Source organism: Oryx dammah, unplaced genomic scaffold (genome assembly GCF_014754425.2).
Source record: "Oryx dammah isolate SB20612 unplaced genomic scaffold, SCBI_Odam_1.1 HiC_scaffold_3, whole genome shotgun sequence".
Lineage (NCBI taxonomy): Eukaryota > Metazoa > Chordata > Mammalia > Artiodactyla > Bovidae > Oryx > Oryx dammah.
In genome coordinates this window covers 24,658,998-24,686,218 of record NW_024070187.1, presented here as the reverse complement: position 1 = coordinate 24,686,218, position 27,221 = coordinate 24,658,998, and the positions used below count along the sequence as shown (strand labels likewise).

The 27,221-nt window shown below is 37.3% G+C and overlaps 2 protein-coding genes across 2 annotated transcripts in view; one reads left to right on the top strand and one right to left on the bottom strand.

Moving 5' to 3' along the window:
- The first annotated feature begins 220 nt into the window (after nt 1-220).
- On the top strand, nt 221-19,055 carry CUNH4orf17 (chromosome unknown C4orf17 homolog). Its single transcript, XM_040237802.1, has 8 exons — nt 221-420; nt 1,840-2,040; nt 5,733-5,797; nt 11,251-11,394; nt 13,689-13,770; nt 15,115-15,304; nt 16,283-16,326; nt 18,683-19,055. The coding sequence occupies exons 1-8, from the start codon at nt 294-296 to the stop codon at nt 18,877-18,879; spliced, it is 1,050 nt and encodes a 349-aa protein (XP_040093736.1). The 5' UTR covers nt 221-293; the 3' UTR covers nt 18,880-19,055.
- Nucleotides 19,056-20,804: 1,749 nt separating this feature from the next.
- Nucleotides 20,805-27,221, bottom strand: part of TRMT10A (tRNA methyltransferase 10A) — a 33,887-nt gene continuing 27,470 nt past the window's right edge. The window contains exon 9 of the mRNA XM_040237801.1: nt 20,805-21,065. The gene's annotated coding sequence lies outside the window, so the exon portion shown is untranslated. The remainder of the gene's footprint in view (nt 21,066-27,221) is intronic.

Here is a 27,221-nt window from a genome sequence, read left to right as displayed (position 1 = left end):
ACTTATGTCTATCTTGATTTTAATGTTTACAAAAATTTGGGCTTAAAGTAAAATTAGCCTCACATTAACAAATTCTTATTTGTTGTCTCTCTTCTGACATGAGAGACTACTCAGGTCAAACAAAGATGATGGAGAAACGTTTGATGTGCAAGAAAATGTCTAGAACCCCTGGTCTGAACGATTGTCATGCTGTGATTTCAGGGTGTGAGCACCTCTGGAAGTGAGGTTAACAAGGTTTTCTCCAAGACCTTGTGTGGCAAAAGTGGAGAGGAGGAAACCAACACTCTGTGAACATGAGCCTCAAATCCCCGATGTCTGCTCCTCGGTTTGAGAGCAAAGGCAGCCATATTTCAGCTAGAAACGGAAGCTGTTTTCTAGTCAGGCACACTCCTCATCCCAGAAGGGTCTGCCACATCAAAGGTGAGGTAATTCAGAGTCCTAGAATGTCTCTCTCTCCTCTACATTCAGACTACTTGATTCTAGTGGGTAAACACGGGGGTGTTATTCAAAATACTGAACCACTGGTGAGGCACAGGCACTGAGTGTTGGGACCAGAGGCCAGCACCGGAGCTAGGGCAGAAGAGACCTGCAGACAGCTCCTGTGCAGGCACTTACCCCTGGATTACCTGGTTGATAGGAAAGGGACCTGGAGAGGTACCAAAGGGGCCACTCAGGGAGCTCAGGGCAGCAACTGACCCAGCGGTATCAAAGTATCTCAACTTCTGACAACGTGTACAGTCATGATAATGTCTGCATGTTAAATACCAGCCTGGAGAACCATGCATGTCATTCACTCTTTCATTTTCTCTCAGTCCTTTCTTTTTTCTCCTCTCCCTCCCTTTCCCCCTTTCCTTCCTCTCTCCACCTTTCCCTCTCTTTCTTCATCATTTTGAAAATTTAGTTTGTCACACCATATACTCCTAAAATTTTTTGCCTATTCCTGTAGTTTCTATTTGTTTTTTTTTTTAAATTCTGCAGTAAATGTTGGAATCCCTTCACAGTTAAGTCCTGCCATTTTCTCTTTATAGTCTATACCATAATCCTAGTCAAATTTACTAATTCCCACTGCAAAACATTATCCAGAAGCTTCTTGTGCAATTTCTTGGGAAACAAAGCAGCCATCTATTACTGTCTCTCATAATTCACTTATTAACAGAGCTGTGTCCTGCACACATACGCTTCCTAAGCTGCCCAGTTTTATATAACACAGCATTGATACTAAAAAGAAGGCCTGGATATAATTCAATATTTGAGCCAAAAGCAAATAGCTATTATAGGAGAATGAATGAACCCAGAAGGCTCAGAGGAAGGAGGTTCCTTTTTTCCTAGGTTTTCCTTCCCTCCTTCCCAACACAACTTACCTTGTCCTGCCTCCTGTTCCTTACTCTAATGACTCTCTTCTGCCAGCACAGAAGAGCCAATGTATGTCTTTTATGGGGCCTTGTTAAGTTCTGGATGCTTTCAGAAATCTAAGTCTGATATTCCTGAAGAGGGCTAACATAGTCCCTCTTAGTCATTATTAAGACATGGGAAATGAGAGGTCTGTCTGGGAGAGCAGCAAATCTACTCCACTTAACTCCCAGACCAAAGATCAAAGATGTGGGCCTTGGTTCTCAAAGCTAACAAGATGGCAGGACATTTTAAGAAGGGATGTGTTGCAAACATAATTTGATATACTGACTTTTAAAGATTGTCCACCCAGCACTGGTTCATAAAATCTGAAGTCTGACATCTTTACATACATTTTATAATATCTGGTTGGAAAATTGCTGGGCATTCAAAGAAAACCTGCCAAAAACCTAATCTGGTGGTTTGTTCTTCTTATCCGTACTCACTTAGGTTTGAATAACATTCCAATCTGTAATGTGAATGATGATGAGAACTCATTCAGAACATTGTGGAGTGTTGGCCAGTCCCACCACTCACAGAAAGATGAGATACCATATGCCAGATGCAGCTACCCACCCAGTGCTGTGGCCACGGAGAGCCCTGTCTCGCCAGCCCTTAACGGGGTCAAAGTACCCCCACGGCCTCATTCTGGTGAGTCCCTCTCAATTCATGAAATCTTTCCTGAGGCTTCCTACCAACTATCAGGAGGGAAAATATCTATATAATTGCTCACATAGCTGCAGTCATTTTTAAATAGTCATGAAATTTTCCCACTGTGAAAGTTATTCATTATAAAAATTTCCACTCACCTAATCTCAATTCAGTTCAATACTGTTAATAAATATGATTTTAAAATATGATTATTATTAATTGTGCCCACGCCAAATTTGGCATGGTTCTAGTCTCTAAGCCCTACAAAAGTAGCTGAGAGAGACCAAAAATGAATGTTAGCCAACATTGGTAGAGAAACTACTCCAGACCAAAACTGAGCCAGGGAAATGCAGTAAGGATGGAATGTCACGTTTACCTTTCCCTCACTGGACGGTCACTCCTTAAAGTCAAGGCCCAGTTTTACTGTTCTCCCAGGTCCTGGAACAGGACCTGATCTTTAGCAAACATTTAATTCAATTAATTCATGTTTATTAAGTTAAATTTAAAATGATTACTCAAAAGTACAGCATGATGACTGTAGTTAGTAATACTATATCATATATTTGAAAGTTAACATAGTAGATTTTTAAATTTCTCATTACAATAAAAAACATGGAACTATTGGTGATGGATGTTAACTAAACTGATAATCATTTTACAATATACATATATTAAATCATTATGTCATACAAGGAGTTCTAGATGGTAGAAATTATATCCAGTACTTTTCCCTCTGCCCTTTATAATTACAAACTATTACTAACACTTTCAGGGCACATGAAAATTATTTTGGTATAATGTGGTAAAACACATATATCTTCTAAAAGGTAACAGTAAGAGAAATCGATTCCATTCTAGAGTCTTCAAATGAGTTAACTCATTTCATCCTTTTCACCAGCAATGAAGAATGAAAACCCACTTATTCCACCATCTTTCTAGTGTCCATTCTTATATTGTAGAACCTAGAAGCCTATAAATTACTTTTGCAAGAGTCCCTTGATGAGAATGAGGAGTTGCCATCTGGTAAGACTTATACCCACAATAAACTGTGGAAAATTCTGAAAGAGATGGGAATACCAGACCACCTCAAGTGCCTCTTGAGAAATCTGTATGCAGGCCAGGAAACAACAGTTGGAACTGGACATGGAACAACAGGCTGGTTCCAAATAGGAAAAGGAGTACGTCAAGGCTGTATATTGTCACCCTGCTTATTTAACTTATATGCATAGTACATCATGAGAAATGCTGAGCTGGAAGAAGCTCAAGCTGGAATCAAGTTTGCTGAGAGAAATATCAAGAACCTAAGATATGCAGATGATACCACCCTTATGGCAGAAAGTGAAGAGGAACTAAAAAGCCTCCTGATGAAAGTAAAAGAGGAGAGTGAAAAAGTTGGCTTAAAGCTCAATATTCAGAAAACGAAGATCATGGCATTCGGTCCCATCACTCCATGGGAAATAGATGGGGAAACAGTGGAAACAGTGTCAGACTTTATTTTTTGGGGCTCCAAAATCACTGCAGATGGTGACTGCAGCCATGAAATTAAAAGACGCTTACTCCTTGGAAGGAAAGTTATTACCAACCTAGATAGCGTATTCAAAAGCAGAGACATTACTTTGCCGACTAAGGTCCGACTAGTCAAGGCTATGGTTTTTCCAGTAGTCATGTATGGACGTGAGAGTTGGACTGTGAAGAAGGCTGAGCACCAAAAAATTGATGCTTTTGAAGTGTGGTGTTGGAGTAGAGTCTTGAGAGTCCCTTGGACTGCAAGGAGATCCAACCAGTCCATTCTGAAGGAGATCATCCCTGGGATTTCTTTGGAAGGACTGATGCTAAAGCTGAAACTCCAGTACTCTGGCCACCTCATGCGAAGAGTTGACTCACTGGAAAAGACTTTGATGTTGGGAGGGATTGGGGGCAGGAGGAGAAGGGGACGACCAAGGATGAGATGGCTGGATGGCATCACTGACTCGATAGAGGTGAGTCTGAGTGAACTCCGGGAGTTGGTGATGGACAGGGAGGCCTGGCGTGCTGCGATTCATGGGGTCGCAAAGAGTTGGACACGACTGAGCGACTGAACTGAACTGAAGACTGCAGTATATAAGTATACTGCAGATGTAGGGCTAAAGTCATCTTTTTGGCTGCTGTCTGCTATCAAGTGTGGCTGGAGACATGCAGTTTTCGTAAGACAGCATCTCAGTGTTCAGATACTGGATTTATCAGTGTTAAAAGGCAAAACCGGCAGATGTGGTGATCTTCTGATTGCAACAGTGACCCAGTGCCTACGATTTAGCTTCATGGACACTGTGACAGCAACTGACATGGCCATGGCCTCCCAGGTCTCCTCCCTCCAATTGTGATAAAGGCTGTGCCCGCCTTGGTGCGTCAGGCACATGGTGGTGTTCTTGAAATGATTTGTGAAGATCAAGACAGAGTTCACTCTCACCTTCCCCCGCTATGTCCGTAAGTCTATTCTCTACTAGCATTGACATATATACACTATCATGTGTAAAACAGATAGTGAGAAGTTGCTATATAACTTAACACAGGGAGCCCAGCCTGGTGCTTTGTGATGACCTAGAGGAGAGGGGAGAGCGGAGGGGAGGGAGGCTCAACAGGAAGGGGATATACATATATAATAATTTATATATATATAATAATGTATATATATTAATGACAATTCATGCTGTTGTGACTATACAGGGGATATATATATTTATATAAAAGGGGATATATATAATTTTTATATATGTAATAATTTATATATATGACAGTTCACATTGTTGTACAGCAGAAACCAACATAACGTTGTAAAGCAACTTTCCACCAATTAAGAAAAATCTATATAAAAAGAGTTCACTGCTCCAACTTTTCTAACGATATTACAAAGAGCTAAATTCTATGTATTATTTACATTTTTGCTTAAAATAGATGAGACGTTTCTGTTTCCCACAAGTGGACACTAAGCAGAATCACTACCCATAACTTCCTTCTCACTATTTGGAGAGAGGTAACTTTATACTTAAAAATAAAAAAATCTTTCCTCAGCTAGAACTAATGAATTGTTACTACTGTGTATATGCATAAAATCTTTTCAGCTTTTAAAAAATTGTTTTGTTAACTATGGCTTCAGTGGGGGGAAAAAAAAACAGCATCACACAGTATTTATCTTTAAATGAATGCAAAGGGAAATTAAGCAAATATTTAAGTGTAATTAAGTGTAATTTAATTAGATGGCTATGTGAAATTGGCAGGGTTGCAAGACAGATGAAGTACGTAGAATAAAGAATGTAATTATAACTCAACACACATCTCTTTTTGTCTACAGGGCAAAGAGTACACATGTAATCTCTTTAGTTAGATAAAGTGACAGTCATATGGACAGAAAACAAAACATGTCTTATACTGAAATACATACTTTTTAAGAACCAGTTTACCCACATCAAGGAAGTTCTTGTAGTATTTCTTTATCACTTTTTCATGGGCCTAGAATTTATTTTATAAATACACTTTTATTATGTTGTTAACAATTCTACCTGCAGGTTTTCTAGAATTTATAAACAGATCCCTGGGTTGACTTTAATTGAAATTCAGATGTACTCTCATTCATCTCAGCAAGCGATGGGTGTATCATGTGGTAGAAATTATTTTTCAGTTTGATCTAAATAAATATATTTTTCCTGTCATTTCAGAGCCCTGTCGAAAAGTCAAGGAGTGCTTCAAAACTTCCAGTGATAATCCCTTAGTAATTAAAAAGGTGAAGAAACAACTATTTATAGCTACCTATTTGGTTTTGACTTCTATCATTTCCTCTCCTTTTCTTTACATATCTTTCTGGAAAAGAGTTTTTCACAATATTTTTTTCTACAGCTTTAAGTATAATTAACATGATATAAAATGCACATTTTTAAAGAGTTCAGCTTGATGAATTTTGACATACATATTCACAGACTGAAATCAAGAAAATAAAAACTCCCTGAAGTTTTCTCATGACCCTGGCCTTCCCACAGGCAAACATTTATCTGCTGTCACTAAAGATTACCATGCATTTTTTAGGATTTTATGTAAATGAATTTACAATGATCTTTTAAAAAATCTTGTTTCTTTAACTCAGCATGTTTAAGACTCATTCATCTTGTTATATGTATCATTCCTTTTTATATTGCTGAGTAGTATTCAATTATATTGGTATCTCACAATTTTTTAATATGTTCACCTGTTGACGGACTTATATTGTTTCCAGTTTTTAACAAAGCTGATATGAACATTGTGTACAAATCTTTGTATGGATATATATTTTCTTTTCTCTTGGGTATATAAGTAGGAGTGGAATGACTGTAAGTGGGTCTTACAGTATTGTGTGTGTTAGTCATTCAGTCATGTCTGACTCTTTGCAACCTCATGGACTGTAGTCTGCCAGGCTCCTCTGTCGACAGGATTCTCCAGGCAAGAATACTGGAGTGGATTGCCATTTCCTCCTCCAGGGGATCTTCCCAACCCAGGGATCAAACCTGGGTCTCCTGCATTGCAGGCAGATTCTTTACTGTCTGAACCACCAGGGAGGCCGGGTCTTACAGCAAATGTATGTTTAAAATTTTAAGAAACTGCCAAAGTTTCCAAAGTGGTTGTAGGATTTTACATTCTCACCAGTTGTATATAATGGTTTCCTTTCCTGCATATCCTGTTAAAACTTCAGTTCAGTCGCTCAGTCGTGTCTGACTCTTTGCGACCCCATGAATCGCAGCACGCCAGGCCTCCCTGTCCATCACCAACTCCCGGAGTTCACTCAGATTCACATCCATCGAGTCAGTGATGCCATCCAGCCATCTCATCCTCTGTCGTCCCCTTCTCCTCCTTCCCCCAATCCCTCCCAGCATCAGAGTCTTTTCCAGTGAGTCAACTCTTCGCATGAGGTGGCCAAAGTACCGGAGTTTCAGCTTTAGCATCATTCCTTCCAAAGAAATCCCAGGGCTGATCTCCTTCAGAATGGACTGGTTGGATCTCCTTGCAGTCCAAGGGACTTAATATGACCAATATTTTTATGTGGCCAATCTAGTGGTGTGCAATGGTATCTCAGTGTGGTCTTGATTTACATTTGTCCAATGACATGTTTTCATGTTCTTACTTGCCATCCATGTATTTTTTTAATGTAAAGTATACGTTCAAATATTTTCTCAGTTTTTTTAACTGGGGTGTTGATCTCTTTATCATGAAGTTTTAAAATTTGTTATATATTCTAGATACAATTCGTCACACATAAAATTAGCAAATGTTTTCTTCCAATTGAGGCTTACTTTTTTTTTTGGTAATAGTGTCTTTTGAAGAATCAAAATGTACAATTTTTATAAATCCCAAATTGAAAATCTTTCTCCTATGGTTTCAAATTCACATGCTGTTTATCTGTTTCTTGTGCCTTACTGCAATGGCTAACCTCTAGTACAATGCTGAATTAAAGTGAGGACAGCACACATTCTTGCCTTGTACCTAATCACAGGGGGAAAACATTCAGACTTTTGCCATTGTGTTATTAGTTTACTTTATCCAGAGGTGCCCTTTACATGGCTGAAGAGGTTTCTGTTTCTAGTGTTCTGAGAGTTTTTTCCAGAAATGGAGATAGGATTTTGCCAAATGCTTTTTCGGCATCTATTTGAAACGATCATGTGATTTTTCTTTTTTAGTCTGTTAATAATGGTGAATTGCATTGGTTAACCAAATGTTAAACTAGACTGCACTGCTGCGAGAAAACTCCACTTCATTATGATGTATTATTCTTTTTATATATTTAATTTCACAAAACAGTGCTTAGCATTTTTGTGTCTATGTTCGTAAGGGATATTTGTAGTTTACTGGTAATGAATGTCTTTCCTGGTTTTGGTAAATGGCTTCATAAAATCAGTTGGAAACTTTTTTAATAGTCTAGGAAATTTTATGTATAATTAGTATTATTTTTTATTTAAAAACTTAGTAGAATTCTTCAGTGAAACCATCTGAACCTGGAGTTTCCTTTAAATCAAGATTTTGGTTGTTTTTCAAAAAATGTGTCCATTTCATCTAAGTTGTTGAATTTACTGATAAGAAATCATTCATAAAATATTCTTTAAATTATTATATAATCTGCAGATGTTCTGTCTCTCATTCTTGATATCAGTACATAACTCATCTTTTTTTCCCTGATGCTCCTAGTTAGAGGTTTATTAGTTTTATTGATTCTTAAAGAATCAGCTTTTCATTTCATTGATGATCTCTATTTTTTGTTTCTGTTTCACTGACTTTGATTCATGTCTTTATATAAGATGAAAACTTATGTGCTGAATTGAGACATTTTCCCTTTCTAATATAGGCATCAGTTCAGTTCAGTTGTTCAGTCATGTCTGACTCTGTGACCCCATGAATCACAGCACGCCAGGCCTCCCTGTCCAACACCATCTCCCGGAGTTCACTCAGACTCACGTCCATCTAGTCAGTGATGCCATCCAGCCATCTCATCCTCTGTTGTCCCCTTCTCCTCCTGCCCCCAATCCCTCCCAGCATCAGAGTCTTACTATAATTTTTCTACAAACACTGCTTTGGCTGCATCCTCCAAATTTTACTTGCCGAGTTTTCCTTTTCATTCTGCTCAACATACTACCTACTTTCTTTTAAACCTCTTGTCTCATGGGTTACTTAAAATTACATTAATTTCCAAATATTTGGGGATTTTAAAGTTATCTTTATGTGACTGATTTCCAATTTAACTCCATTATGGTCAGAGAACATCCTTTACTTTGAAACTTTTTATTTATTGAGATGTTATATGCCCAAACTTGATAAATTTTGCCCAACCTTGATAAATTTTCCATATGTCTATAAAAAGAATGTTCACTCTTGAACACTGTCTATAAAAAGAATGTTGGTTCTTGGGAGAGTGCTGTATAAGTATCAATTAGGTCAAGTTGGTTAATAATGTCACTCAAGTCTTTGATAACCTTACTGATTTTCTTTTTTCCATCACATTATGGTTTTTAATTTACTTAATTGGAGTATAATTCCTTTACAATGTTATTTTCTGCTGTAAAACAACATGAATCAGCTATAAGTGTAATATCCTCACCCTCTTAACCCTTTCTCCCATCAAGTCCCTTACTCCCCCAACACACAATCCCACCCTCCTAGGTTGTCTCCTTTTTCTATCAGTTATTGCGTTTTTCCCTGGGTCCTGGTGCACACTAGACCTTGTATGTACCCTCCAAGAATAGATTTTCTGTTTCCTCCAGTCTTGTGGAATTTTTGCAATCAAATACCACTGGCCTTCCAAGCCAGATTCTCTGGAGCCTTCTCCTACTGTTGCCAGACCACCAGGCTGGGAATACTGACGTGGGGCTCAGGACTTTCACTCCTGTGGGAGAACTTCTGTGGTATAATTATTTTTCAGTTTGTGGATCATCCACCTTGTGGATATGAGATTTGATTTTATTGCATGTGTCCCTCCTACTGTCTTGTTGTGGTTTCTTCTTTATCTTTGTGTACAGGGTATTTTTTTTGGTATACCCTACATTTTTTTTCTTTTTTGATGGTTGTTTGGCAGTTAGTTATGATTCTGGTGTTTTTGTAAGAAGGAGCCATCTTGATGACAAGTCCTTTTTCTAATTCACATTATAATCTCTTCTTTGACTAATGATTTAATTATTAGACATTATGTATGTCTAAAATCATTTGTAGGAATCTGAAGATCATGATAAATGCACTTTCTTCCAGAGAATTGATGTTTGCTTCTGTAGGAACCCTGAGGCCCTACCAGCCTCAACCAATTTACCCAAGTTCAAGCCTTGATCTAATGCTATATTTCTTCAAGGATTTTGCATTTCTAGGTCACCTTGACCTTGAGGGTGTATACCTTTGTTGGCCTTTATTTGGGTCCTGTCTTTCAGGAACTTTAAGACTGTCAAAAGGAAAGTTTTCATTTTCTGGAGTAAGACAATGATCTCAGGGAAAAATTGGCTACTGTACACCCTACACCTCAAGTGTCTCATTTCTATTTTATTTTTTGACCCATTAATTCCTAAGTTATTCATGCCTCAACAGTTTAAACTTAAAAAATATTTTAATCTACCATTTTAGCTGTGTTCGGTGCAGGGTTGAACATAAATATATACATGCACATACACACATATATACATTATGTAAATATGTGTATATATATACATACATACATACATATATATAATGTTGCTATTCCCCTAAACAAGAAGTCTGCGTAATAAACCTTAACAGAAGAGTGCATATACAATATGTATATACAATACAGCTTTATTTTCTCGTGTTGTTGTTTACTTGCTCAATTATGTCCAACTCTTTTGTGACCCCATGGACTGTAGCCCACCAGGTTCCTCTGTCCATGGGATTTCCCAGGCAAGAATACTGGAATGGGTTGCCATTTCCTTCTCCAGGGGATCTTCCCACCTCAGGGATCAAACCTACGTCTCCTGCTTGGCAGACGGATTCTTTACCACTGAGCCACCTGGGAAGCGCTTATTTTCATTAAACATCAACAATTGAATACTGCTCTAGAGATTGTAATCACTGCAGTCCCTAGCTGACACATTCAGCTACCAGCTTCTGTGTACCTTTATGTATTGCTCACTTCTGAAGATGAAAAAGCCTCTTTTGGAATAGACAATACAGTTTTTTTTAAAAAACTGCAAACAATATATTCACCTCCCAGAACAAAAAAATCACCTATTTCCTTTTCCACCTAACCGAGGGAAGTAAGTGAGTTTACCCCTCCAATTCTCCAGCTCTCAGCTGTCATTTAGCAGAGCCAGGAAGCAGTGGTTCATACCATGTAGTTTCTTCACAGAGAGCATAAAAACTCTTGGCTGACTTTCTCCAGTCATAAAAGAACAATCTCAATAGAAAATCTCGTGTTGTGAGTTGGCTGTTACCAGAAGCAGCAAGATAAATGATGGTTGCACATTAAACATTACAGAATTAGCTTTTAAACCAAAGGTTTAAAATGGTTTTATATAAAGTAAATAACATATCACTAATTTGTTCCATCTTCAAATGTAAATATTTGATAATGAGCTTTTTACAGGAGGATTAAAACTAACCTCTTCTTACTTTCATGTATGTGTCTCAGTTACAACATTTCTCATTCATTTTACATTCAATTTTCATAGAAATTATAAGTGGATGCAGATGCATATTGATTATATTATACCTATGATTTAGGATGAAACGAAGGTAAAAAATCCACCATTGACTCCAAAGCCATGTTCTACTGCTAGTTCTTCTTCTTCAGAGGTGACAAGTACCAAGACCACCATCAAGGAGAACACCATCTGCATACCAAACTATCTGGATCAGGAAATCAAAGTAAGAGGCAGGTTTATTAAATCCATAACTTGGGAACACCATGAATATACAAAAAAAAATCACATCACTAGCATCCTTAAAACTCTTTAATGGTTCCCATTGACAACTGAATTGAGTTAAAACTACTCAGCCTGAAATCCAAGGCCTACTCTTGCTTTTTACTTGCAGATTTCTTCCTGGGACACATTCCTAAATCATGGCACAGAGAAGTGGTGGCCAAAAAGGGAGTAAGAGCTTCACTAGGTAGAGAAAAGAGAGTTTAGAGTTTAGGGATGCTGAAGTGGCTGGAATTTGCAAACTAAGATACTGAACAAGTACCTGTGCAGAGAATGAGCTTCAGAAATCTGTACAAGATTGCCTGAGTCTTTAGCCCAATACAGACTGCACCTGCATAGGACGGGAGTCTGAGACATGGCAGAAGAGAGCTAATGGGAGGGAACATGCTGCTTAAAGATACTGGAGTTGTGATCTGCTAGACTGGAGAGACCTTGCTCAACACACCAAGGATACAGCTGAGACACCAGAAAGGTCACACCTTAGAAAAAGAATAGCAGGCTCTGGCCCACATTTGTGGCTAATTTAGATCTACACTCTCAAATCCTAAAATCAAATTTCAGTAGATCAAACTCACCCACTTTATTTATCACCCTTGTTATATCTGCTCTCCAGAATAAAAATGAAGAGAAAGCAGGGTTCTGAGGAAGACAACTTCTATTTTCTTTCACTGAAATGATTAATTACATTCTTTGAGAGCTGATCAGTAAATGACCTATGAGATAGAAGAAGCCAGGGGTGATGTCTAATCACTATATTGATGACAAAACCGTGAGAGGCAGAGTGGCCTGGAGAATACCACAGGGCTATTCTACTTTTGCCATTTCCATTGATTTGCCATGAAATTAGAAACAAATTGAACTTGTTTTCTTCTAGGATAAGGCATCAAGGACAGGAATCTTAATAAAAAAGCAAAGCTGAATACAGGACAGCGGATTTTTCTGCCCTTTAAATTCTGTATTTCCAGCACCTAAATCAATGATAGACACAAATATTGGTATCTGTTGAATTAATAGTATTTTAATAAAAGTTTTCAGGCAGAAAGTCTAGGAAAAATATGTTTCAGTAGCTCAAGCAAGAATTGATGGTTTACACTGTGTCAAGCAAGGCTGTGGGGATAAAGAGAAATGGAGATTTGAGACATATTTACAAGAAAGAATTTACTGAACTTGTTTGGCAGTGTGACATAGAAAAGGACAAGGGAGTCATCTAGGGTGAATCCCAGGGTCTTTCTTGGACATATATTCAAAGTATGCAGGTGCCATCCACTGAGATGGGGAACCAGAAGGGACAGCAAGTTTGGAGCAGGTTTTATAAAGAAAAAGATGGGTGGAGTTTTAGGTATTTGGGGTTCAAATTACCTATAGTATGTCTATGGTTGCAGATGGACTGAAGTTCAGGAGACAGGTTTAAATTTCAGGTATGTCTAAATTCCAAAAGCAGATACAATTTAGGGTAAATCTGGAAACATTACATATGCTTAATATTTTGAACTTTTAATATTATAGTCCATTTTTATTATTTCCTCTATCACCAACACAGCAGTTAGCTTCCAAATGAAAAAGAAGTCAATGAAGGATTCTGACTGACTAAAGAGAATTATATTCCTATCCGACTGGCCCAATCACTGTTCTGGGGCCTGAGGAACAATGATGAATCCAGCTAGGTTCACTCACTACAGAGAGGAGCAAAACTGATGGGGCAGTTCTGTGACCAGAGAATCCCATGGTGCAGTAGTAAAGGGTCAGTTCCCAAAGAGAAGAAAAGTGAATCACTCCTCCATAAGATGTTGGTCCTGAACAGACAAAACAAGAGAAAATTGCATGGCTTAAACTATTGCAGTTGACCCTTGAACAATAGGAGTTTGAACTGCATGGGTCCACTTATACATGGATTTTTTTCAGTAGTAAATACGACACTGCTACATGATCCCTGGTTGGTTGCATCCATGGATGTGGAATTTAGCATATGGAGGAGCCACCTATACAGAGGGCTGACTCTAGTTATAGCTGGATTTTTGACTGCCTGGAGGGTTGGCAGTAGACTAACCTTGCCTTGCTCAAGAGTCAACTGTATTTGTACTGAAGATGTTTTTATTTGAAATCTGGCTTCCAAGTTAAAATCCCAATTGACTTGAATACCATGTACAGAGTGACATTTGGGAAGACAAGATTGTGGAGAGGGAGTAAAGGAAACCTTATAAACTTTGCTCACTATGTAACCCTAATATTCTCTGTCAGATTCTGGAAAAGCTCTGTAACATTTTACGCACTGATTCTCTGGCAGAAGTTCTACAGTGGCTGCTCCATGCAAGTTCAAAAGGTGAGATTATGTATTTGTGAACACTGAGCTCAATTTATGGCCAGAAACTAGGAAATGTGCCAATGTCTGAAGTTTTCTACCTTGGATTTGCAAAGACAATGCTGCAATTTTATTTCCCTAGTGTTCAGTATCAGAGTCCTGTGTATGCAACTGCACACAAGCTGGTCATGCCCCAAACTGAACTTCTGTGGGTGACGTGAAACACTTGTGTCCAGAGCTGGCTTGTGCTTCTCCCCCGAGCCCATGCACCCAGGCTCTCCCTGAGCATCTCTGGCCTACTGGGAGCCCTCAACACAGCCTGTTTCCCCTCTTCAATGTGGATGGCAGGAGCACAGCCTTTCAAGTTCCAGATTCTAACACCTCTGCCAGTTCCTCACCAAAACCATCAAGTCAGTCATCTCCCAGCCTCCTTTAGGCTGTTTCTGGTCTGTTCCATGAAAAATATATGCCAGTCCCAAGCGGGATAACCATAAATAACACAGAGCCGCTATCCTCAAACCTAGCCAGTCATCTGACTGATTGAGGCAAAACTTCTGAGGTGGGTGGGGCCTGAGAATATGCATTTCTAACAAGTTCCCACGTGATGCTGATAAGCCTGGTCCGGGGAGCACCCTTTGAAAATCAGTGTAGTAATCAGAGTTAGGAGATACCCATGTATTAGGGACAGATTAATAATTTTAAATGGAATTAAAGGCATTTAGAATACCTTATCTCAGGAATTCAAGATTGCTTGGCAGGCAACTGAGAAGTATTGGGGGGTAAGGAGTTTCTACTTTTTTTTTTTCCTTTTTAAGAATATAACTTTTAAAAATTTATACAAATAATGAGTGCTTACTGTTGGGCAAAAAAAAAAAAAGGTGAGCCAGACCAAAAAAAAAGAAGAAAAATAAAATTATCACAGACACCATTTTAGTAATGCTTTGATATGTATCTTTTCAGAGATGCTTAGTTTTAATTTTCATGAGCTCATCCTGTACTTAGTATTTTTTATAGGTATCTTTGTTTTTATCTGGCAGTGGCCTGTAAGGCTGGATTCTGTACTCAGTATTTAAAATCTATTCCACTGCCACTCAGGGACAAGTACCCCCGTTAAGTTAACTATTCTGAGTAGTCTCTCATATCACAGGTGGAGAGAAACTAGGTTGATGTAAAACACCTTTTCTACACAAACCTTAACTCACACAAAGGTGCCTACCCAGAAAACAGGCTACCTTTCACACTGGAGTGCTGGGTAAAAGAACTAATCCTGTGTTTAGAATTAGAACTTTCCTTTAGGATAGGAAAGAACTTATCCTGCCAACATGATAAGTATAACCTTCATGATTCCTCTCTTTTTTAAATCAGAAAAGGAGTGGGTCTCAGCTTTGATTCATGCTGAACTGGCTGAGATAAACTTGTTAACTCGTCTCAGAAGAAACACCTCAGATGAACCAGCAGCAGAGACTGGGAGGCCACCCAAAGTCAAGTCACCCTCAAATTCATCAGCAAAATCAAAGGTGCTAACCAGTTCTAGGGAAGGACATCAACAGAGGAGGTAATCAGGCTTGATGGCCAGTTACGGGGCATGCGGTTCATAAAGACTTTAAATTCCCTTTTGGTTATCTTTCAAAACACTAAAATTGCTGAAGTTTTAAGTATCCTCCTTATTCAGTAAATGACAATAATGTACTTGTTTTTTCTTATTACATTTATGAAAATGAAAGAAACTATTCTAAATTCTACTATTTAGAGCATGTTGGCAGAGGCCATGTCTTCCTTACTCAACAATCTATCTTTTTGAGAAAAGTTCCCTTTCCACTCAGAGGAGCCACCCAGAAATCTAAGAAAATGTAGTAGTTCTCAGTTTACTGAAAACAGAAGTAATAAAGAAAACCAAAACTTCATTGTTACTGCATACTTTGCAAGAATGCATATCATAGAGGTATCACTTTTTCTTTCTGTCTAGAACAATGCAGGATTAAAATATATTGCTTAACCTAATTTCCCCTGACATATGCCTGGGAGCTACCAGAGGGAAAAATAACTATTAAGGGAATTAGGAATTATTTCAGGAAACTTTTCTCAAGCCTTATAATTTTAATGACAGAAGAAAACATACATATTTATGTGTAACATCATAGTGAAAGAATGTGGTAAGAAGTTATTTAAGCTGGGAGAGAAAATAATTTTTCTTTAAAAGCAAAAGTTGGGTAAATCTTAAATTTGGAGAAAATAAATATTCAAAACAAGTAATATGTCTCTTTAAAAAGCATTAAGATGGAGGAGAATTTTACATTGAAGACTGGGAGATAGGGTCAATTTCTCTACCCTAGTGAGTAATATCTGATATACTGTTCATATGTTTACTCCAAGTCAGAAGAATTTTTCATCAGAAAGTACATTTAATGCTATCTGCATCAAAAAACAGAGATGTTATTTAAGAAACATACATTTCTTAGCTTGATGATGATGGTTCAGTCTATAGAAAATATTTGTATCTGTGAATTTCATTTTGTTTCTCCAATTGATTTAGAGTGTCAAGTCAAGGATCTGAAGAAAATAAGGAAGTACTGAAAGGTTAAGTACAGTTTGTGATAATTACTGAATTGATATAAGGAAACCAGTAAGTATCTAATTAGTTGGAGACATAGGTATTATGGATCTATGGTTTTAAAGGGAGTATAATGCAATAGTGATTTACAGCTACTCTTAAGGGACAGCATCCGCTGAATTTCTCGTAGAGGTAAATCTGACCTGTTTTCGACTTTGTTTTGAAAGGCAAAGTGCCTCATCACACTATTTGAGAAGCAAGACAGCAGGAACTCTAGGTTTGGTCATTTCAATTCAGTGACCGGAGAAGACCTGCACTGACCTAACAAAAAAAACAGTGATATCAGTTTGGGTTTTTCACAGCTTAACTATCATTGAACTAAATGATTTTCACTTGAGACAAAGTCAGCCCGAGAAAACAGTAACATTTTGGCAATCAGCCACAACATGTGCCTGAGACACAGCTTGAATACAGTAGCAGTAGAGCAGCAGCTTTGTGTCCCTGTCAGAAGCCCAGCCCCAGTCTGCAATCGGGACCAAGACATATCAAGAATTGTGGAAAGCCCTAGTTTGGTCCAAAACAGCCCAATCGAAATATCCCTGTGGGTTCCGCCAACTCCTAGCTTTAAAACAAACATAGCAACAGTGACTACAGAGCAGCCACTAGAAAGCATGTCTACAAGTCTCAAATTGTCTTACAAGAAGTCCCTCTTACATCAGGAATGATACAACAATCTATTAAGAGATCCACGAGGCCACTCTAGACCCCAGCAGTTTCTGTTAGGGTTAATCAAACCCAAAAGAAGTGCTATTTGCTAATATGAGGCAATAATCAGTATAGTTTAGAAATTAGAAAACACTTGCTTACTCTGACACTCCAAGGATGGTCTATTGTATCTGACTCTTCCTAACAAATTCTTTACCCTAGGACCATAAAATCCTGACAGTGATGACTTCTATTATTCATGTCTTATCTGTAGGTCTCAAATATATTTTACCGTGTCTAGATACTTATATACAAACCCCCAAATCATACCCCTTAAAGTCTTTGGTATATGTATTCAGTTCAGTCGCTCAGTCATGTCCGACTCTCTGCAACCCCATGAACTCCAGTACGCCAGGCCTCCCTGTCCATCACCAACTCCCGGAATTTACCCAAACTCATGTCCATTGATGGTGATGCCATCCAACCATCTCATCCTATGTCGTCCCCTTCTCCTCTCGCCTTCAATCTTTCCCAGCATCATGGTCTTTTCAAATGAGTCAGCTTTTCACATCAGGTGGCCAAAGTATTGGAGTTTCAGCTTCAGTACTTCCAATGAATATTCAGGAGTGATTTCCTCTAGGATGGACTGGTGGATCTCATTGCAGTCCAAAGGACTCTAAGTCTTCTCCAACACCACACTTCAAAAGCATCAATTCTTTGGTGCTCAGCTTTCTTTATAGTCCAACTCTCATATCCATAGATGAACACTGGAAAAACCACAGCCTTGACTAGACGGACCTTTGTTGGCAAAGTAATGTCTCTGCTTTTTAATAAGCTGTTTAGGTTGGTCCTAACTTTTCTTCCAAGGAGTAAGCGTCTTTTAATTTCATGGCTGCAATCACCATCTGCAGTGATTTTGGAGCCCCCCCAAAATAAAGTCAGCCACTGTTTCCCCATCTATTTGCCATGAAGTGATGGGTCCAGATGCCATGACCTTAGTTTTCTGAATGTTAAGTTTTAAGCCAACTTTTTCACTCTCCTCTTTCACTTGCATCAAGAGGCTCTTTAATTCTTCACTGTCTGCCATAAGGGTGGTGTCATCTGCATATCTGAGGTTATTGATATTTCTCCCGTTAATCTTGATTCCAGCTTGTGCTTCATCTAGTCTAGCATTTCTCATGATGTACTCTGCATATAAGTTAAATAAGCAAGGTGACAATATACAGCCTTGACGTACTCCTTTCCCGATCTGGTATTCAGTATCTCCCCAAATCCTTCTTTCTGCTTGGATGTAGGCCTTGGGAAGGTCTTATCAGTGTAGTTGTTTTAACCTGCTTGTCTGCTTTGTTTTTTTGTCTGTCAGGACTGTAAATACTTCACCTTTTTCTCACTGGCCCCATCCTTTGCCCTTCACCAGCTCTAAATGGTTCCTACCAAAATAATGTTTGATTCTAACTGAAAGAACATATCTTGCATGTTGTAGTACAAATAGCTCATTAAAGATGAGCAGGTGGTAATAAAGATGAGAATAAATAATTTTATGAAATTTGGGTACATGTTAATCACCTAAACTTCATTTTTTTTTTTTTGTATGTCATTTGCTACTAAGATATGACAGAAGTTACTATATTTGGATGTCTCAATTATGGTCTTATTGAGACTTTTTTTCTATTTCAGAGGGCAAGGCTCCATTGTTTATAAGAAGAAATCAGATGAAAATACCTGTTGCAGAATATTTCAGCAAGCCAAAATCTCTTCCCAGGCCTAAAACTCAGGAGAGCACATTAACAAAGCCAGTGTCAGCAAGGAGTATACAACAAGGATACAATCCCTCTGCCCAAAGAGCATTTTATCCTGTAACATACCAAAGGTAGAAATGGTAGACTGGGCTAAACCTTTCAGAAACACGAGTTTCACTTTGTTATGACATCAATTATGAAAAACACATTTTTGGTATGGAGGAATCAATAGCTCCTCTATATGGTGGTACACGTAAATCTCAAAGCAACTGCATATAAAGCTACTAAATAAATATTAATGGAAAAATTTCTATTTGTAGTTAATTAGTACCTTGTGTAAAAGAAATGTTTGTTTATATACTACATTTCTAGTCTTGGGCTACTATTAATATTAACACATAAGCATTGGACTCTGATACTAGAAAAATCCTCCATAATCAGAATTTAGGCAATTTCAATTCAACACTACCCCAAACTCTGATAGAAAATCAACAACAATAATAAACAAACTGAATTCTAACCATCTGAGCTACTTCTTGCAATGTACTGTGTTCAATAATATAGGACTATTGAAAAAACCATTTGTTAAACAGTTGTAACAAATGTCATAATTTAGGAATAATTTTTCCTTTTGTGAGGAGGTGAGCCTTTTTCTAACAGTCCAACTTCTGAGTCAGAAAGGAACTACTGCTGCTAGTTCCTTTCTATTCACTGCTAACTGTGAATGATATTAACAACATTTCCTAATATTGAACTTTTGGTATTTTTAAAATAAACCACTCTAGGGCCATGCTGACCTGCCTCTTGAGAAATCTATATGCAGGTCAGTAAGTAATAGTTATAACTGGACATGGAACAACTGGCTGGTTCCAAATAGGAAAAGGAGTACGTCAAGGCTGTATATTGTCACCCTGCTTGTATATGCATGAGTACATATATATGCAGAGTACATCATGAGAAACATTGGGCTGGATGAAGCACAGGCTGGAATCAAGATTGCTGGGAGAAATATCAATAACCTCAGATATGCAGATGACACCACCCTTATGGCAGAAAGTGAAGAAGAACTAAAGAGCCTCTTGATGAAAGTGAAAGAGTGAAAAAGTTGGCTTAAAACTCAATATTCAGAAAACTATGATCATGGCATCTAGACCCATCACTTCATGGCAAATAGATGGGGAAACAGTGGTGGAAACTGGCTGACTTTATTTTCTGGGGCTCCAAAATCACGCAGATGGTGATTGCAGCCATAAAATTAAAAGACACTCCTGGGAAGGAAAGTTATGACCAACCTAGACAGCATATTAAAAACCAGAAACATTACTTTGCCAACAAAGGTCTGTCTAGTCAAGCCTATGGTTTTTCCAGTGTTCATGTATGGATATGAGAACTGGACTATAAAGAAAGCTGAGCACCGAAGAATTGATGCTTTTGAACTGTGGTGTTGGAGAAGACTCTTGAGAGTCCCTTGGACTGCAAGGAGATCCAACCAGTCCATCCTAAAGGAGATCAGTCCTGAGTGTTCACTGGAAGGAATGATGTTGAAGCTGAAACTCCAATACTTTGGCCACCTGATGCAAAGAGCTGACTCATTTGAAAAGACCCTGATGCTGGGAAAGACTGAGGGCAGGAGGAGAAGGGGACGAGAGAGGATGAGATGGTTGGATGGAATCACCGACTCAATGGACATGAGTTTGGGTAAATTCCGGGAGTTGGTGATGGACAGGGAGGCCTGGCGTGCTGCGGTTCATGGGGTCGCAGAGTCAGACACGACTGAGCGACTGAACTGAACTGAGGGCCATGCTATAGTCCTCTTTCAGTGTATTGCTGAATTCTACCTACCAATTGGCCAATCTTTTGTTTAGAATGTTTGCTGTGATGTTCAAAACAAAAACTATTCTTATAAATTTCATGTGTGTGTGTGTGCACACAATCTTAATACTAACACATATCGCACTTACTGTGTGTCAGGTTTCATTCTAAACACTTCAGTTATAGTGACTTATTCAATTTTCACAGTAACTATTTGAGGTAGCTATTATTAATATCTTCCCTTTTTTTGAGGTAGATATTATTGATATGCTCCTTTTTTTTTTTTAAATAAGAAAACTAAGGCTTTGAGAGTTGTACTCACTGGAATGAGAACAGTTGTAACAAATGTCATCATTCAAATACAACAGAGGTTTTTTCTGCATGTAAGTGTCTGAAGTGTGTGTTTTCAACCAGCAGATGACTTCACTTTACTTGGTGATTCACAGGCCCTTGATCCTTCCATCTTGTGGCTCTACCATCATCGAGGTTTTACTGTTAACTTCACCTTCCTGGAAAGAGAGGAAAAAGTAAAAGTGGAAGAAAGTATTAACTTCCAATAGCTGCTATAGTAAGTTATCACAAACTTAACTGGCTTAAGCCAACACATATTTAAATTCTTAAAATTCCAGGGCTGAGGTCCAAAATAGATCTCCTTGGGCTAAAACCAAGGTGTTGGCAGGGCTTCACTTCTTTGGAGGCTTTAGGGGGGAATCTGTTTCCTTGCTTTTTCCAACCTCTAGGGGGTACCCACACTCCCTGGCTCATGACTCCGTCTGTCTTTAAAGCCAGCAGGGGCTGGCTGAGTCTTTCTTGTAACACATCACTGATACTGACTCTTCAGCTTCCCCCTCTTCCACTGTTAAGGATCCTATGGTTACAAAGAACCTGTCTGCTATCCAGGTTATCCAAGATAATCTTAAGGTCAATTCCCCTTCACCATGTAACACCACAGGTTCCAGGAATTAGGATCTCTGGGGGAACAGTATTCTGCTTCCACAGGGAGGGGGCATCTGCTTCAAGTCTTGGTCTTGAAATGGGAATTGTCACTTCTAGTCACCTTCAATGGTTGAGAATTAGTCTAGCTGAAAGGAAGCGGAGAAAATTATTAAGCAGGAATCGTTATTTTCCAGCTACAACTATATTCTGTGGTGGACAGTTAACTCTGACACAGAAGTGACTGGTTTAAAGTGTAGCTGGAATCTATTTGCTTAACCACTAGGCACTACTAATATGTATCAAGACTATGCTCCTTCATTAAATTCATTTCAAAGCTTGCTCTCTCTCTCTCTTTTTCCTGTCAGGGAGAGGTTGCAATAGCATTGTAGATTCCTTTTCCTTGCAAACTTAAGTAAAATTTGGGCTTCCCTGGTGGCTCAGAGGGTAAAGAATCTGCCTGCAATGTAGGAGATGTGAGTTCGATCCCTTGGTCAGGAAGATCCTCTGGAGGAAGAAATGGCAACCCAGTATTCTTGCTTGGAGAATTCCATGGACAGAAGAGCCTGGTGGGCTATAGCCCATGGGGTCACAAAGAGTCAGACACAACTTAGTGAGTAATACTTTCACACTTTAGTAAAATTCACCTATCAGACCATGTAGGTTTGGTGTCTTGGGAGTGGTAGTCCTTTGACAATTTTATTTCTTCTGTGATAACTGGTCAGTTTATATTTTCTGTATTTTGGAGAATCAATGTAATACAGCACATTAACAAAAGCAAGGACAAAAATCACACCATTATTTCAATCAATGCAGAAAAAAATCTAACAAAATTCAACACCTTTTCATGATCAAAACATTCAACAAGCAAGGTATTCACGGAAAGCTACCTCAACATAACAGAAGCCATATGTGAAAAGCCCATAGCTAACATGGAATTCAACAAGGGAAAGACTGACAGCTTTTCCTTGAAGATCAGGACCAAGGCGAAGATGTCCATTCTCACTACTTCTATTCAACACAGTCCTGGAAATTCTAACCAGAGCAATCCAGATGAGAAATAAAAGGTATACAAATTTGAAAAGAATAAAGGGAAGAATATAATTAAAATGATTTATTTGCAGATGATATGATCTTATATATAAAAAACCTTAAAGATTCCACATACAAAAAAATCCCCTTTAGAACTAACAAATTCAGCAAAGTTGAAGATGCAAAATCAACACTTAAAAATCAGTTGCATTCTGATACACTACAATAACCAAATCAAAAAGAAAATAAAGCGAAAAAAAATCCCACATCCTATAGCATTAGAAAGGATAAAGCACTTAGAAAAAAAATTAACCAAGGAAGTGAAAGACTTATACACTGAAAGCTAAAAGACAATGCTAGGAGAGATTAAAGAAGAAAGGAAAAAATGGAAAGACACTCCACATACACTGACTGAAAGACAATAATGTTAAACTGTCCGTACTACTCAAAGAGACCAACAGATTCAGTGCAATCTCTATCAAACTCTCAATGACACTTCTTATAGAAACAGAAGAAAAATTGTAAAATTCATATGGAATTTTAAAGGACCCTGAATAACCAGAACAATCTTAAAAAAAAAAAAAGGCATCTAGCAAGCCTCACACTCTTTGATTTCAAAACATATTACAAAGCAACAATAGTTAAGACAGAGTAATACTGGCATAAAGATAGGCATACAGACCAATAGAAAAGAATAGAGGGCCCAGAAATAAACTCTTGCATACATGGCCAAATGATTTTCAACAAAGGTGCTGAGACTGCAATGGGAAGAGGACGGTCTGTTCAACAAATGATGTTGGGAAAACCAGATATCCATATACAAAGGTATAAAGTTACCTTATACTTTACAAAAATTAACTCATTTGATTAAAGACCTAAATGTAAGACCTAAAACTATTAAGTTCCTAGAAGAAAACAGGGGAAAAACTTAAGGACATTCAATTCAGCAGTGATTTCTTGGATATGATACCTAAAACACAGGCAATAAAATTAAAGATAAATGGGACTCCATCAAATTTTAGAACTCCATGGCACAAGAAACAACACAGTGAAAACACAACCTATGGGGTGAGAGAAAATATTTCCAAATCATGTATTTGATAATGGATTAATATCTAGAAAATGTAAGGAAATTTTATAACTCAATGATAGAAAACAAACCAATTTTAAAATAAGCAAAGGACTTGATTAGACATTTCTCCAAATAAAATTTTACAAATGGCCAATAAATGTGTGAAAAAATGTTCAACATCACTAATCATTAGAGATGATCACAATGAGATATCCCTTCATACCCATCAGGATGGCCACTATCAGAAGAACAGAAAATAAGTTTTGGTGAGATACAGAGAAGTTAGAATGCTCACACATTGTTGATGGGAATGTAAAATGGTATGCCTATCATGGAAAAGAGTATAGATTCCTCGAAAAATGGAATTAACATACAATTCACTAATCCCATTTGTGGGCATATATGGAAAAGAAATGAAAGCAAGATTTAAAGAGACAGATGTACACTCATGTTCATCACAGCATTATTCAAAATAGCCAAGAGGTGGAAGCAATCCAAATATTCATTAACAGATGAATGATAAAGAAAATGTAGTACAATGGAATACTGTGCAGCCCAAGAAAGAAATTCTGTCACATACTATAACTTGCATGAACCTTGAGGACATTATGCTAAGTGAAGTAACCAGTCATAAAAGGACAATATTGTATGACTCTACCATACGAAGTACCTAAAGTAGTCAAATAATAGAAAGATAGTTACCAAGGACTGGTGGGAAGGAGGAAGGGAAATCAGTGAGTATAGAGTTTCAGTGTTGCATGATGCATATGTTCTAGAAAGCTGTTCCCCAACAACGTGACTGTACTGGGTTGGCCAAAAAGCTCACTAAGGTTTTTCTATATAATCTCACTAAACCGTACTCTTAAATTCGATGTTATGTGTTTATGATAACAAAAACCTAAAGTGGAAAATATATGACTTGAACAGCATAGTTAACAAACTTCATAAATTGAGCATTCCCTCATTTTTAGTTCTCTACAAAGAATCTGTGTAAAATAAGTATTTGCTTTTGGTATGTCTCACAGATATGCCCATAAAACATCTGGTCCTAGATTTTATAATACTAAATCAAATTACTTAGAATTATAAAATTCTTTAGGGTACTAAATATTTTTTGGTGATTTTAATTTTTGTAAGCCGTTTCACATAAACTTTCATATGTATTGACACAAAGTAATTTATAATTCCCATTTGTTTACAATTTAATATCTCCATCATTTCTATACTGTCTCATCTCCTTAAAGTTTTCTTCTTTAAAAGACCATTATTTTTTTAAAAGAATTGTTGCCTTCAGCCTCTTAACTATATGTTTGTTTTACTTTTAATGCTGATTTTATCTTCATTGTTTCCCTCTTTCAACTTTGAATTTTATTCTGTTCTTTTATAACTTAAATTAAATGCATGGCTCAATAATGCTAGTCTTTCTTTTCCTAACTTAATGGGCTATAAATTGTCCTCTAAACTGTTTTACTAAATTCCACAAGTTTTAATACACATTGTTTCATTAGATTTACTTCTAAATATTTTCTAATTTTTTCTTCTGCAACCCATAAGCTGTTTTGATATGCCTTTTCAAAAAAAATTTCCCAAACATATGCTTTTTAAACTTGTTGTATTTTTTTAATGATTTATAATTTAATTGCATTGTGATCAAATAATATGATAGGCAAAAATGATCCACAAAAATTTTCTTGTGGGTAGCTTTGAGGGTTAGCATATGGTCAATTTTATAAATGTTCCATACGACTTGAAAATAATGTGAATTTTAAAGTTGTTAGACACACAGGTATATCCATTAAACCAAGTTTGTTAATTGTGTTGTTCAAATCTTACATATCCCATCTAATTTTTCTCTTCATGCTTATTTTCTAACTATTATGGTAGATGATGTGGTTCTGTGGTCTTTGTGATTTTGTGACTTTAATTCATGTATTTTGAAATGATGTGTAAATGTAGTTTAGAATTTTATAATTAAGTTATAAGAAACTATCTCAAATATTGTTTTTTATGGTTCTAGATTGCAAGCCTTTCCTCTTTCCCACAAGTTTACTTTCTACTTTTATTGTTATTAGAGAAGTTGCCTATATTATTTTTACTTTTGAAATTACTTTCCTTTGTGATTTAACAGATACTTTTATGAATGTCCCTTATGCACTGGAAAACTTTTCACCTATAGAACTGGATATATATCAATTATATCTCTCATTAATTCTAGCATTTACATCTTCCATAAATTTATCCTTTGTCCACCTGAGCTATCATGTATTGAAAAGAATGAATTAACTTCTCCTTAGACTACTGCATTTAATATTTCATATAATTCTCTGTCCTCTTTCAATGAATTTGAATATTATGCTACCTGGTGCACAGATATTCATAACTATGATATCTTCACTAAGGATTACATTCTTGAACACTACAACATGCCTTTCTGTTGCCTGTTTCACTGCAAAGTGTTGAACATTCCCCCAATGTTAAAGCTGTGGCTTCTGTCTTCCTTTTTATTATTAGCCTGATATGCTTCTATTTTAACATTGCTGAGTAAACTTACTTAAATACAGCATAAGTTTAGGTTTTGAGTTTTTAAAATCTAATCTGAGTGACTTTAGACTCTATCTGGTGATAGGACAGACAGATATTGTCTTGTGTGGTCACTGTTTTATGTTAGTACTGTTTTTTCAATGTTTCCTAAAGGAATTCTGATTTCCATACTTTGATAAATGTTCGTTCTAATAATTTAGAAAGTTTGACTATTTAGAATCTTATCTAATTCCCAATCCTTAAAGCAAAGCCTAAAACAAAGGGTTATACATTATTCCTTTTGGGGGCCAGGCAATATCAAAAAGGAAGAGAGAGAAATGAAGAAAATGAGACAAGAAGTGAAGGGATGTCAATATGAGAAGGTATTATCAAGTCAGCTGCTGTTTGGTTTCAAACCAGTTGACTGCTCAACCCTAAGGGATAGGCTAAATGGGATAACATTCCCATTTTACAAATGAGGATTCTTGAGACCTAAAAAGGTTAAATAACTTGCCCAGAGTCATGCAACTATCACATGGCAGTGGGGAGATTTAAACCAACTCTTTCCACTAACTGTACTATCTCTTGATTCTGTCACTGGTTCTCCCCTTCCTATTTAAGTGCCTACTATATGTGTCTAGCAAGAAGCCAAGAAACCAGAGATAAACATCTCTATGCTAACTGCAAGAAATCTCAATGAGCATTCTAGAACACTGCTGTCATTAATTCTAATCCCTGCCATTCTTTTTTCTTATTAATTCACTTTTTACAACAGTTGTCTGTACTATTCTTGGCACTGTATGGACAATTCTTGCCTTCTATCTATATCATCTCAGTGACCTTTCCCAGCTATAAGGTGAAATAATATATCATTTTACCTTCTGATTATAATTGGTGGGTTTCATAATTGTTCATTCACCTCCTAAAGTATTCCTAAAAAGAATCTTCAGAATTGCTTCCTTTTGGCTTTTCCAAGTATTTTAAAATTCTCCACAGTGCAAACACTCTGATCTCTGGAGAAACAGTCTCAACAATGTCCTTCCCCTTAAAAAGGAGCTTGCTTTATAAAGATCATGCATTTTTAAAGAAATGAAATGAGAAAGCAGCC